The 13,665-nt window shown below is 46.1% G+C and overlaps 1 protein-coding gene across 13 annotated transcripts in view; it reads left to right on the plus strand.

Annotated features, from left to right (window-relative positions):
- LOC103012669 (protocadherin gamma-C4) overlaps positions 1-13,665 on the plus strand; it is a 167,725-nt gene that overhangs the window by 53,242 nt on the left and 100,818 nt on the right. Inside the window, exon 1 of one of the 13 annotated variants that reach the window (XM_028161835.2) lies at positions 75-2,891. The exons of 10 other annotated variants lie outside the window; for them this stretch is intronic. In XM_028161835.2, coding sequence (XP_028017636.2) covers positions 468-2,891 — 2,424 coding nt within the window. In that variant the 5' untranslated portion in view covers positions 75-467. Of the gene's footprint in view, positions 1-74; positions 2,892-5,957; positions 8,557-10,493; positions 13,106-13,665 lie in introns of those variants that run through there. 2 more of the 13 variants (XM_057541581.1, XM_028161834.2) reach the window with 2 other exon arrangements.

Here is a 13,665-nt window from a genome sequence, read left to right on the forward strand (position 1 = left end):
AAATTTAAGTAATTTAATATGACACTAACCCCAAAATCTGATGATTTAATAATACTTTGTAAGACTTTAACCGTACTTCATCCCACACTTCTTGGCAATTACTTTTAAAATATGAATTCAGAGATAAATTATTCCAAACTATAAAAAGCAAGTAGTAATTTTTCCCTAAGTAATGTAGCATGCAATATTACAAATCTAAGTGAGTGCAGTAACTGCCTAGGACTCTAAGCGCCGCTGTTCACCTACTTGGAGATAAATGTAACCAAAAACCATCCGGATACTCTGGGCTCCCACCTCACAAAGACCCGCAGATCTCACAAACCAACTGCAGGACTGCAGCAAAATTCCGCCCCTAAATTTGGGAAACTCCAGCTTTCCATAAGATGATCTGCAAAGCTGCAGCAACAAGGTAAAGAAGACATATATGCCCAGTGAAGATTCTGAGTGGATTCCTTAGTGAAAGAATAATGGCCACTCCAAAGAATTACCGAGGACGCGGCGAGCTGGTACTGCTGTGCGCGCTCCTGGGCACGCTGGGGGAGATCGGGAGAGGACAGATCCGCTACTCCGTGCCTGAAGAGAGCGACAAAGGATCCTTCGTGGGGAACATCTCCAAGGACCTGGGGCTGGAGTCACAAGAGCTGGCGCAGCACGGAGTCCACATCGTCTCCAGAGGTAGGACGCAGCTCTTTGCTTTGAACCCGCGAAGCGGCAGCTTAGTCACCGCGGGCAGGATAGACCGGGAGGAGCTCTGTGCTCAGAGCGCGCGGTGTCTTGTAAATATTAACATCCTGGTTGAGGATAAAGGGAAACTTTGGGGAATAGAAATAGAAATCACTGATATCAACGATAATAACCCGAAATTCCAGGTCGAAAATCTAGAAGTAAAAATTAACGAAATTGCTTTGCCCGGAACACGTTATCCACTCCCAGACGCTGTTGACCCCGATGTGGGCTTGAATTCCCTGCAGAGCTATCAGCTCAGCCCCAATCACCACTTCTCCCTGGACGTGCAAACTGGGGACGACGGAACTATAAGCCCAGAGCTGGTGCTGGAGCGCGCCCTGGACCGCGAGGAGGACGCTGCTCACCATCTGGTCCTCGTCGCCTCCGATGGCGGCGAACCGCGTCGCTCCAGCACAGTGCACATCCGAGTGACAGTGTTGGATACAAACGACAATGCCCCGGTTTTTGCTCAACAGGTTTACCGAGTGAAAGTCCCAGAGAACGTGCCCCCGGGCACCCGGCTGCTTACTGTAAGCGCTAGCGACCCGGATGAGGGAACCAACGGAGAAGTGGCTTATAAATTCTGGAAAATTAGTGAAAAACAATCTCCGTTATTCCAGCTTAATGGAAATACTGGCGAAATATCAACAGCAAAGAGTTTAGATTATGAAGAATGTGCATTTTATGACATGGAAATACAGGCTGAAGATGTGGGGGCACTTCTGGGACGGACCAAAGTGCTCATTTCAGTGGAAGATGTCAATGATAATAGACCCGAAGTGACCATTACATCTTTGTTTAGCCCAGTCTTGGAAAATACTCTTCCTGGGACAGTAATTGCCTTCTTGAATGTGCATGACCGAGACTCTGGGAAGAATGGTCACGTTGTCTGTTACACACGTGATAACTTACCTTTTCAATTAGAAAAATCAATAGATAATTATTATAGATTGGTGATATGGGAATATTTGGACCGAGAAAAGATCTCTATGTATAATATAACAGTGATGGCCTCAGATCTAGGAACCCCACCTCTATCTACTGAAATTCATATTGCCCTGCACGTGGCAGACACCAACGACAATCCACCCATTTTCCCTCATGCCTCCTACTCAGCCTATATCCCTGAGAACAACCCCAGAGGTGCCTCCATCTTCTCTGTGACTGCCCATGACCCTGACAGTGGCAACAATGCCCAGGTCACTTACTCTCTGACCAACGACACCATCATGGCGGTACCTCTCTCGTCTTATGTCTCCATCAACTCTGACACTGGCGTCCTATATGCGCTGTGCTCCTTTGACTATGAGCAGATCCAAGACTTGCAGCTACTGGTGACAGCCAGTGACAGTGGGGACCCTCCACTCAGCAGCAATGTGTCACTGAGCCTGTTCATCCTGGACCAGAACGACAATGTGCCAGAGATCCTGTACCCCATGCTTCCCACCGATGGCTCCACGGGTGTGGAGCTGGCACCCCGCTCTGCAGAGCCCGGATACCTGGTGACCAAGGTGGTGGCAGTGGACAGAGACTCGGGCCAGAACGCCTGGCTGTCCTACCGCCTGCTCAAGGCTAGCGAGCCGGGACTCTTCATGGTGGGGCTGCACACAGGCGAGGTGCGCACAGCGAGGGCCCTGCTGGACAGAGACGCGCTTAAGCAGAGCCTGGTGGTGGTGGTCCAGGACCACGGGCAGCCCCCTCTCTCTGCCACCGTCACACTCACCGTGGCAGTGGCCAGCAGCATCCCAGAAGTCCTTGCCGACCTGGGTAGCATCAGGACCCCCACCAACTCTGATGATTCAGACCTCACACTATACTTGGTGGTGGCAGTGGCCGTTGTTTCCTGCGTCTTCCTCGCCTTTGTCATTGCGCTGCTGGCTCTCAGACTGTGGCGGTGGCACAAGTCGAGTCTTCTCCAGGCTTCGGGCGTCGGGTTGGCAGGCCTGCCAGCCTCAGGCTTTGTGGGCATGGAGGGAGTACAGGCTTTCTTGAAGACCTATTCCCACGAGGTCTCCCTTACCTCTGATTCGCGGGGGAGTCACGTGATCTTCCCGCAGCCCAACTACGCGGACACGCTCATCAGCCAAGAGAACTGTGAGAAAAAGTATTCCTTTTTAACATCCAGAGATTTTCATGAATGTAGGGATGAAGCTGCTTCTGTTCAGGTGAGTTCAGTTCTTTGTTTACGTTTATTTCTTAGAGGAATTATATTTTTTATAAATTTAAGTTGTGTTTTGAAACATGCATTGTGAAGAAAGTTTAAAAATAATTTTTTTTTTATAATAACACCAGGAAGGCCATTAGATTCCACTGGTGCTTTATGGTGGAGATAGGAATGTACGACCTAGAAGGACCAAAGCGGTCTTTATTATTCATAATATTATTAATACCTCCCATTTGTTGACCAAGAGGCACTTTATTTATTTATTTATGGCTGTATTGGGTCTTTGCTGCTGCTCGCGGGCTTTCTCTAGTTGCGGCGAGCGGGGGCTACTCTTCGTTGCGGTGTGCAGGCTTCTCATTGCGGTGGCTTCTCGTTGCGGAGCACAGGCTCTAGGCACGAGGGCTGCAGTAGTTGTGGCACCGGACTCAGTAGTTGTGGCGCACGGGCTTAGATGCTCTGCAGCATGTGGGATCTTCCTGGACCAGGGCTCGAACCCGTGTCCCCTGCATTGGCAGGCAGATTCTTAACCACTGCGCCACCAGGGAAGTCCCTTAAACATAATTTTTAAGGTGTACCATAAAGTTTTGGGTTTGTGTTAGTGATACCATAAAATTGAGTTCTAATCAACATAATTGTTTTATCTGCTTTCCAAAGGCTTAGACAAGATTGTTTAAATATGAACTCTTGACCTCTTAAAGCCTTCCATATTTTACCGCAATTATCACTTATTGACTTAAGAAATAGTTACCCAATCACATATGGTCAGTTCGTTTTATATATAGGAATATATGTGTGTGTGTGTGTGTGTATATACACACATATATATGTATATATATAAATTAGAACTTACAAAACATTATTGAGGCTTCTAAACCCTTGTATTAGCTTAGTAAAAGTAAAATACATCTCAGAATTTTTAGGATTCTTAGGATTGCAAAGAATCCTAAGAATTTTTTGCTAAAACTAAAACTAGGATGTTGAAATTTTCTTCACTTTAAACCTCTTTTCTGAGCCCTGCATCTGGATCACTACAGTTCAAAGCTTTAATACTTCTTATATTTCAAAACAAACGTATTTTAAAGGGTGGTGGTAGATGAGACTGGTCCCTAACGCACACACCACTGCTTTTGTGTGTCAGTGGTCACCCAGGACTCATACCAATGGAGACATAGAATCTAAAGCCTAAAATGGCCATTGTCCCCCGCCGCCATCAAATTTGCAATAACATGTCATTTTAAGTTGTTGAAAATGACTTTTGTAAAATACAGAAGAACACATTTCATTAGAATTCCAGTGAGCTGTTTTGATTGTACAACCATGTGAAATGTGCTGTGTTCTCATGGTTAGAGTTCAAGAGTGTTGGTTTTTTTTTTTAGTTTTTATTTATTTATTTATTTTTTATTTATTTATGGCTGTGTTGGGTCTTCGTTTCTGTGCGAGCGCTTTCTCTAGTTGTGGCAAGTGGGGACCACTCTTCATCGCGGTGCGCAGGCCTCTCACTATCGCGGCCTCTCTTGTTGCGGAGCACAGGCTCCAGACGCGCAGGCTCAGTAATTGTGGCTCACGGGCCTAGTTGCTCTGCGGCATGTGGGATCTTCCCAGACCAGGGCCCGAACCCGTGTCCCCTGCATTGGCAGGCAGATTCTCAACCACTGCGCCACCAGGGAAGCCCAAGAGTGTTGGTTTTAAGAACAGAAGTTAACATGTACACAAATTCTAAACAAGCCAATCAAAAATGATTCAATTAAAAATGATTAAAATTCAATTAAAAATGATTCCGTCTGGACTATATATGACTTCCGTATCCCTTGTTATAGCATTTAAATAAAACTAACCTCTGATTTGTCATCAGATGAGAGTGGAAATCACAATGAATTATTCGTTAGTAATTAAAAGGACATTTCCCAGGGATTGTGCTATGTTCCCTCCAATTTTGCGTATACAGTGGGTAGGAGTTAACTTCATATTTTCTGTAGTGTTTGGGTGTACAGTCACTTGAGGAGACAACTATTTTGTTGACACTTTGCAAATTTAAAAAGCGTGTGGAAAGTTGCCCCAATACTCTTGCTCAAAGCATTCACTAATTGCAAAAAATTTTTTTAACAAATGGAGTAAACTAATTAGAACAGGTGTCACTACATTCAGTGAATTTATGTAAATACATTTACCATGAGTTCAATTCCTCCAATTCTGAAGCCATTACTTTAGTATAACATAAGTACATAGATAAGGAACTAATGCATTCTATTAGAATATCCCTTTGTGACTTTGTATTGAAGGATAGACTAACATTTCAATACATTTTAAGGATGAATTTATATGTGATATTGGGTATGACACAAGCCAGTTAATTTTGAGATATGAAGTAGGAGGTACAGTAAATAATATCCTGGCTACATCATAGGGACAGTTTTTTTGAATGAATACTTCTTGAGATAGAAGAGTAAAAAGAAATTATTTTGTAAAGAGAGTGTTGAGATTATCAGAAGGAGATGTTTGAGGATTGGTACAAAATTACACAATTTTACAAAATAATTTTCAACAATATTGATTTCTCTAATATATGTGATATGAAATAGCATTAAGTATGTAGAAATGTTGGGAGTAAACAGGAATCAGTGAAAGAAGCTTAAAAATTTTTTTATATATCATAGCTAATAAACAGAAATGATTCGTGAAATTAGCAGACAATAAACTCTCTGAGGGCAAGACCTGTGTCTTATTCTTTGTTATATGGCCACTGACAAGGACAGTACTTAGCACAAAGCAAAAGTTCAATGTATGTTTGTAGAATGGTGAAATAAATGGACCAATATATGTAAGTTTGTATACAGGCCCAACATGATATTTCTAATAATTTGGAAACAAGAGAAAAGATACCTTAAGGAAGTCTTGATAATTTAAGGTATTAAATATATTAACATAAAAATATGGCTTATTATATTAGGCACACGGTTATAATTATTTTAGCTGTTTAAACTTAAGCAGCGGGGGCTGCAGTTTCCTAGTGCGGACTCTGGGCGCCGCTGTTGGCCAAAGTGGAGAGCTTGGTGCTGGCGACCTCCTCGCGCAGACGCAGCGCACTTTCCCATCTCAGACTCGCTCGCCTTTCCACCGCTTCCTCCTCTGGAGAAGAAGAAACCCTGCCTGACCCCCCACGCCGGAATAAAGCTGTTCGGAGTTCCGGACAACTGCAGCACAGAGATTGTTTGTAATCCGGCGTCTCCAAGCCGGTGAGCAAACTGAGGGGAGCAAGAGGGATGGGGAGCGGAGCTGGGGCGAGGGGCTGGGCTGAGAGGCGGCCAGTGCTCTTTCCGTTCCTGCTGTCTTTGTTCTGCCTGGCGCTCTCTGAGCAGATCCGCTACAGGATTCCCGAGGAGATGCCAGAGGGCTCGGTGGTGGGGAACCTCGCCAAGGACCTGAGACTCAGTGTCCACGAGTTACCGACTCGAAAACTGCGGGTCAGTTCGGAGAAGCCTTACTTCACTGTGAGCGCAGAGAGCGGGGAGTTACTTGTTAGCAGCAGGCTAGACCGGGAGCAGATATGCGGGAAGAAGCCAGCTTGTGCTCTAGAATTTGAGGCTGTTGCTGAAAATCCATTGAACTTTTATCATGTGATTGTGGAGATCGAGGATGTTAATGACCACACACCAAAATTCACGCAAAATTCCTTTGAGCTGCAAATAAGTGAGTCTACGCTGCCAGGCACGCGATTTATATTAGAAGTCGCGGAAGATGCAGATATTGGCTTGAACTCTCTGCAGACTTATAAACTCTCTCTTAGCCCTAGTTTCTCGTTGATAAATAAGGAGAAACAAGATGGTAGTAAATACCCGGAACTGGTATTGGAGAAACCCTTAGATCGGGAACAACAGGGTTATCATCGTTTAGTCTTGACGGCCTCAGACCGTGGAGATCCACCCCTAAACGGCACTACTGAGCTCCGGATCCAGGTCACTGATGCCAATGATAACCCCCCGGTATTTAGCCAGGACGTATATCGAGTCAGCCTTGGAGAAAACATGCCCCCAGGCACCACTGTGTTGCAGGTGTCAGCCACCGACCAGGACGAGGGCGTCAACTCAGAAATCACTTATTCCTTCTACAGGACCGGGCAAGTCTTCGGTCTGAATTCAAAGAATGGGGAAATTACAACTCTAAACACACTGGATTTTGAAGAAATCAAGGAATATTCTATCGTGGTGGAAGGGAGGGATGGCGGAGGACTGGTTGCACAATGTACAGTTGAAATTAACATTCAAGATGAAAATGACAACAGGCCAGATGTTACGTTCCATTCCCTAGTCGAAATGATTCTGGAAAACGCAGTGCCGGGAACGCTCATTGCTTTGATCAAAATACATGACAGAGATTCTGGGGAGAACGGGGAGGTTAATTGTCGATTAGAGGGTGAAGTACCTTTTCAGATAATCCCTTCGTCCAAACATTCGTACAAGTTGGTGACAGACGGGACCCTGGACCGAGAACAGACACCGGAGTACAATGTCACCATCACAGCCACCGACAAGGGCAAGCCGCCCCTGTCCACCAGCACAAGTGTCACCTTGCATATTACTGACATCAACGACAACGCTCCTGTTTTCCACCAGGCCTCCTACGTGGTCGACGTGGCCGAGAACAACCCGCCTGGAGCCTCCATCGCGCAAGTCAGCGCCTCCGACCCCGACCTAGGGCCCAACAGCCACGTCTCCTACTCCATCGTGGCCAGCGACCTGGAGCCGCGCGCGCTGTCGTCCTACGTGTCCGTGAGCGCGCAGAGCGGCGTGGTGTTCGCGCAGCGCGCCTTCGACCACGAGCAGCTGCGCGCCTTCGAGCTGACGCTGCAGGCCCGCGACCACGGCTCGCCCGCGCTCAGCGCCAACGTGAGCCTGCGCGTGCTGGTGGGCGACCGCAACGACAACGCGCCCAGGGTGCTGTACCCGGCGCTGGGGCCCGACGGCTCGGCGCTCTTCGACACGGTGCCGCGCGCCGCGCAGCCCGGCTACCTGGTCACCAAGGTGGTGGCGGTGGACGCCGACTCTGGACACAACGCCTGGCTGTCCTACCACGTGCTGCAGGCCAGCGAGCCCGGACTCTTCAGCGTGGGGCTGCGCACGGGCGAGGTGCGCACGGCGCGGGTCCTGGGCGACAGGGACGCGGCCCGCCAGCGCCTGCTGGTTGCTGTGCGCGATGGGGGAGAGCCGCCCCTCTCGGCCACCGCCACGCTGCTCCTGGTTTTCGCGGACAGCCTGCAGGAGGCGCTGCCGGACCTCAGTGACCGCCCCGCGCCCTCTGACCCCCAGGGTGAGCTGCAGTTTTACCTGGTGGTGGCCTTGGCCTTGATCTCGGTGCTCTTCCTCCTGGCAGTGATTCTGGCGGTCGCCCTACACCTTCGACGCTCCTCCAGCCCTGCTGCCTGGAGCTGCTTTCAGCCTGGTGTCTGTGTCAAGTCTGGACCCGTGGTTCCCCCCAACTACAGTGAAGGAACTTTACCTTATTCCTACAATCTGTGCGTTGCCCATACTGGAAAGACAGAGTTTAATTTTCTAAAATGTAATGAGCAGTTGAGTTCAGGACAAGACATACTTTGTGGTGATTCATCTGGGACCTTATTTCCACTTTGTAATTCCAGTGAGTCAACTTCCCATCCTGAAACTCTAATGGCGGTGAGTTCCATTTAAGTGTCTACTCCTTTTCATTGTCTTCACAATTTTGTTTATTCATATGAAAATATATCATATTTTTAATCTAGTGAGTTGTCTTAGGAATATTATAGCTCATCAGAAAGCTGTATATCCACTCTTCATGGGGAATGGTGACTTGGGTAAGCATGTGACGTAAAATAGAGTTATGTTACTCAGTTCGGATTTACAAAGAAGAGAGAGTATGCTCTTTGCTTTGCCGCAAAAGTCTTTTGCCGATTTCTTATCTTTTTTCTAAGCTAATGAAATTTACCCATTGATTTTTCTCATTCTTTATTTAACATATTTAAATGTTTATTATATATAAGTAAACATCAGATTTAAAGTAGGCAATCAATTCATTCTTTAAAGCAAAAAAGTACTACTAGGTATCTTCTTTCACTGATTTCATTGGTACAGTTTCCATCCCTTTCTTATATTTATTCCTCATGTCTAGTTCCTTAAATCTACGTATTTGTGAGTCTTTTAAGTCCTTAAAATTTTAAGAAAAAATACTGTGTGATGTGTGTGTGTGAGAGAGTGACTCAGTGAATTCATCAGAAAGTCGAAGTCATTATCTAAGTTCCTTCAAGTTTTCTTGAATACAGAATTCTCATCTTCTTTATAGTTAACATAAGGAGATACTTGGTAAAAGAAAAGGAAATGCTGTTGCCTCCATAACGTGCTCTCATTCCCAACCTACATGTTTTGAAGAAGAAAGGGGGGAAGGTCACTGGATTTGTTTTATTCCTTGGAGCCCTAAACATTAGTGACTGGAGGTTTTCACATCCTTCTTCTATCTGTAGGAGGGAAGGAGAATTCTGAATTTTCCATTTTAAAGGCAAAACCTACTAATTTCAAGCACATACAAAGATCCCGTTACATAAGTATCAGTCTTTTTGCTAGGAACTGCTTCAGTAAATAGTTTCTTTACAAATTGCTGAAAGGAATTTCTTATTGTGGTACTTACTTTTTACTTTTTGTGGTAATAATTCATTCTACATCTTGTGTTCTTTCCCCCAAATTATTACATAAGTTTAGATGACCCTTATAATAGGAGGCTTAAAATTAGGTTACAATTGCATAATTTCTTGATGGAAGAATTGAAATGGAAACTTACTTTTCAATGTATGTTCATCTGAATCTTCCAGATGCCATAAGCTGTGCATGCACTATGAATTCACACAGAAAACTAAATATTAAAAAATTTTAATAGCATAAAAGTTTAACAATCATAACTATGTAAAATTTAAAAACCCAATCCATTTAAAGTTTAGCAATATTAGGTGATAAAATCTAGTACCATTGCCTAATTAAATTTTTGTAAAGAAAATCTTAAGGAGACCTTACTCCAGGAATTTCACTATGAAAATGAATTAGCCTTATAAAATAGCTTCAAGGTGAATAATCCATATATTCATTCAATATGATTATGTACTATACATATATAAGCATACATATAAAATTAAGAAAAATATGAATGTATTTCCAAAGAGGATTGCACATTCTAATTACTTCAGAAAATAAATAATGACCTATAGAAAGTATTTGAAACATTATAAAAAAGGAAATTTGAATAATTTACATATCTAGAGAGAGAGAACAAAATTCTAGCAAAAATGAGAGTTAAGTTTGTTTGATACCAAAGTGACATTTAATAGAATTTCATTCCACTTCATTTCCAACTAAAATATCCACAAATGGTAATTGCATTTGAAATATGAATGCACGACACAATTAGAGAAATCTAAAATCATAATCGTTAGAGAGTAGTGTTTTCTTTTTCAGTCATCTATAACAGAAGTATTGCATATCTCAATACTTGAGTGGGTGGGTGTAATAACGGCTTAGGGCTCTGAGCGCCGCTGTTCACCAACTCTAAGAAAAGCTCAATCAGCGCTCCGTCTCGATATTAGGATCTGCAACTGCACAAAGCCGCTCGGATCCCACAAACCGACTCCGGGGCTGCAACATAACTCAGCCTCTTAGCCTGGGGCACTACGGGTTTCTCCTGAGAAAAAAGATCACCATAATCTGCAGGAGGAAAACAGAGCCTAAGGAATCAGCGATCACAGAAATTATTCTGAAAAAAATCTTTAGTGAAGCAACAATGGCCGCTCCAACGAATCGCCTGCACCACAGAAGACTGGTCCTGTTGTGCCTTTTCCTGGGGAGGCTGTGGGAGACCGGGGCTAGCCAGATCCGCTACTCGGTACCTGAAGAGACAGAAGAAGGCTATATCGTGGGGAATATCTCCAAGGATCTGGGGCTGGAGCTCCGCGAGCTGGCGGAGCGGGGAGTCCGCATCGTCTCCAGAGGTAGGACGCAGCTCTTTGCTCTGAACCCGCGAAGCGGCAGCTTGGTCACCGCGGGCAGGATAGACCGGGAGGAGCTCTGTGCTCAGAGCGCGCGGTGTCTGGTGAACTTTAAAGTCCTGGTTGAAGACAGGGTGCAGCTTCACGGAATAGAAATAGAAGTAACTGATATCAACGATAATAATCCGAAATTCCAGGTCGAAAATCTAGAAGTAAAAATTAACGAAATTGCTTTGCCCGGAACACGTTATCCACTCCCAGACGCTGTTGACCCCGATGTGGGCTTGAATTCCCTGCAGAGCTATCAGCTCAGCCTCAATCACCACTTCTCCCTGGACGTGCAAACTGGGGACGACGGAACTATAAGCCCAGAGCTGGTGCTGGAGCGCGCCCTGGACCGCGAGGAGGACGCTGCTCACCATCTGGTCCTCGTCGCCTCCGATGGCGGCGAACCGCGTCGCTCCAGCACAGTGCACATCCGAGTGACAGTGTTGGATACAAACGACAATGCCCCGGTTTTTGCTCAACAGGTTTACCGAGTGAAAGTCCCAGAGAACGTGCCCCCGGGCACCCGGCTGCTTACTGTAAGCGCTAGCGACCCGGATGAGGGAACCAACGGAGAAGTGGCTTATAAATTCTGGAAAATTAGTGAAAAACAATCTCCGTTATTCCAGCTTAATGGAAATACTGGCGAAATATCAACAGCAAAGAGTTTAGATTATGAAGAATGTGCATTTTATGACATGGAAATACAGGCTGAAGATGGTGGGGCATTGAAAGATCGGACCAAAGTGCTCATTTCAGTGGAAGATGTCAATGACAATAGACCCGAAGTGACCATTACATCTTTGTTTAGTCCAGTGAGGGAAGATGCTCCTCAAGGAACAGTAATTGTTCTTTTCAATGCACATGACCGAGACTCTGGGAAGAATGGCCAAGTTGTCTGTTCCATCAAGGAGATTCTACCTTTTCAATTAGAAAAGTCAGTAGAAGATTATTATAGATTGTTGACAGTCCAAAATCTTGACCGAGAAAAAACCTCTGAATATAACATCACAGTGACCGCAACAGACAGAGGAACACCATCCCTGTCCATGGAAATTCACATCACCCTGCACGTGGTCGACGTCAACGACAATCCACCCTCCTTCTCTCAAACCTCCTACTCAGTCTATCTCCCTGAGAACAACCTTAGAGGCACCTCCATCTTCTCGGTGACAGCCCACGACCCCGACAGCAATGAGAACGCTCGGGTTGTTTACTCCTTAGTCGAAGACACCATTCAAGGGGCGCCTCTCTCCTCCTATGTCTCCATCAACTCCAACACTGGTGTGCTATACGCGCTGCACTCCTTCGACTATGAGCAATTTCGCGATCTTCAAATGCAGGTGAGGGCAAGCGACAGCGGGGACCCACCTCTCAGCAGCAACGTGTCACTGAGCTTGTTCGTGCTGGACCAGAACGACAATATGCCAGAAATCCTGTACCCCATGCTTCCCACCGATGGCTCCACGGGTGTGGAGCTGGCACCCCGCTCTGCAGAGCCCGGATACCTGGTGACCAAGGTGGTGGCAGTGGACAGAGACTCGGGCCAGAATGCCTGGCTGTCCTACCGCCTGCTCAAGGCCAGCGAGCCGGGACTCTTCGCGGTGGGGCTGCACACGGGCGAGGTGCGCACAGCGAGGGCCCTGCTGGACAGAGACGCGCTTAAGCAGAGCCTGGTGGTGGCGGTCCAGGACCATGGCCAGCCCCCTCTCTCTGCCACTGTTTCGCTCACCGTGGCCGTGGCTGACAGCATCCCCGACATCCTCGCTGAACTAGGCAGCCTTGAGTCTCCCGCCAGCCCTGACGACTCAGGCCTCACACTGTACCTGGTGGTGGCGGTGGCCGCGGTCTCCTGCGTCTTCCTCGCGTTTGTCATTGTGCTGTTGGCGCTCAGGCTGAGGCGCTGGCACACGTCGCATCTGCTCCAGGCTTCAGGAGGCGGGTTAGCGGGTGTGCCCACGTCTCACTTTGTGGGCGTGGACGGGGTGCGGGCTTTCCTGCAGACCTATTCCCACGAGGCCTGGCTCACCGCTGACTCGCGGCAGAGTCACGTGATCTTCCCGCAGCCCAACTACGCGGACACGCTCGTCAGCCAGGAGAGCTGTGAGAAAAGCGAGCCTTTGTGCGCTTCAGATGATTCCAGGTTTCCTATAGAAGACACCCCTTTGGTTCCAGTGAGTTCAATTTTTCCTTTACTTTAAAAAAAAATTGGTTTTCTATTTAAGTGTTGGCACTTTAGGATAAGTTGATATTAACATATTTCTCACTGTAAATATTTCTCACTATTAACAATTTCTCATTTAAATTTTCACTGGGCCTAATTTTTGCTCTAACATCTATAGGAGGCATTTTTTGGTTACATCGTTGATATAATTTTTGCTTTCTCATAATGATTAACCTAAGGTCAGTGAAAACCTTCCTCTTGGGACTGCTCTCATTATCAGGCATTGGGCGTGGCTCTTTGGGTGAGGTTGCTTCAGTGGTTACCATGGTTCACTACTAATTCTTAGGACTGGTTTCCATTCCTGAAATTTATTACTATTGTTATCTCCAATGGCCACATTGTGAAATTCTTACTCTAAAAACATTTCTGCAGCCGATGCTATTTTTGTAAGGGTAAATTAATAAGAAATGCATTCTTCTTGGAAAAACAACTGAAAGCCCAGACTCAGTACTTCTTTTCTGTTTCTGTGACAGGACAACACCCCTTAGAGGTGACGTGTTTCCGTTCACA

Source organism: Balaenoptera acutorostrata, chromosome 2, assembly GCF_949987535.1.
Source record: "Balaenoptera acutorostrata chromosome 2, mBalAcu1.1, whole genome shotgun sequence".
Lineage (NCBI taxonomy): Eukaryota > Metazoa > Chordata > Mammalia > Artiodactyla > Balaenopteridae > Balaenoptera > Balaenoptera acutorostrata.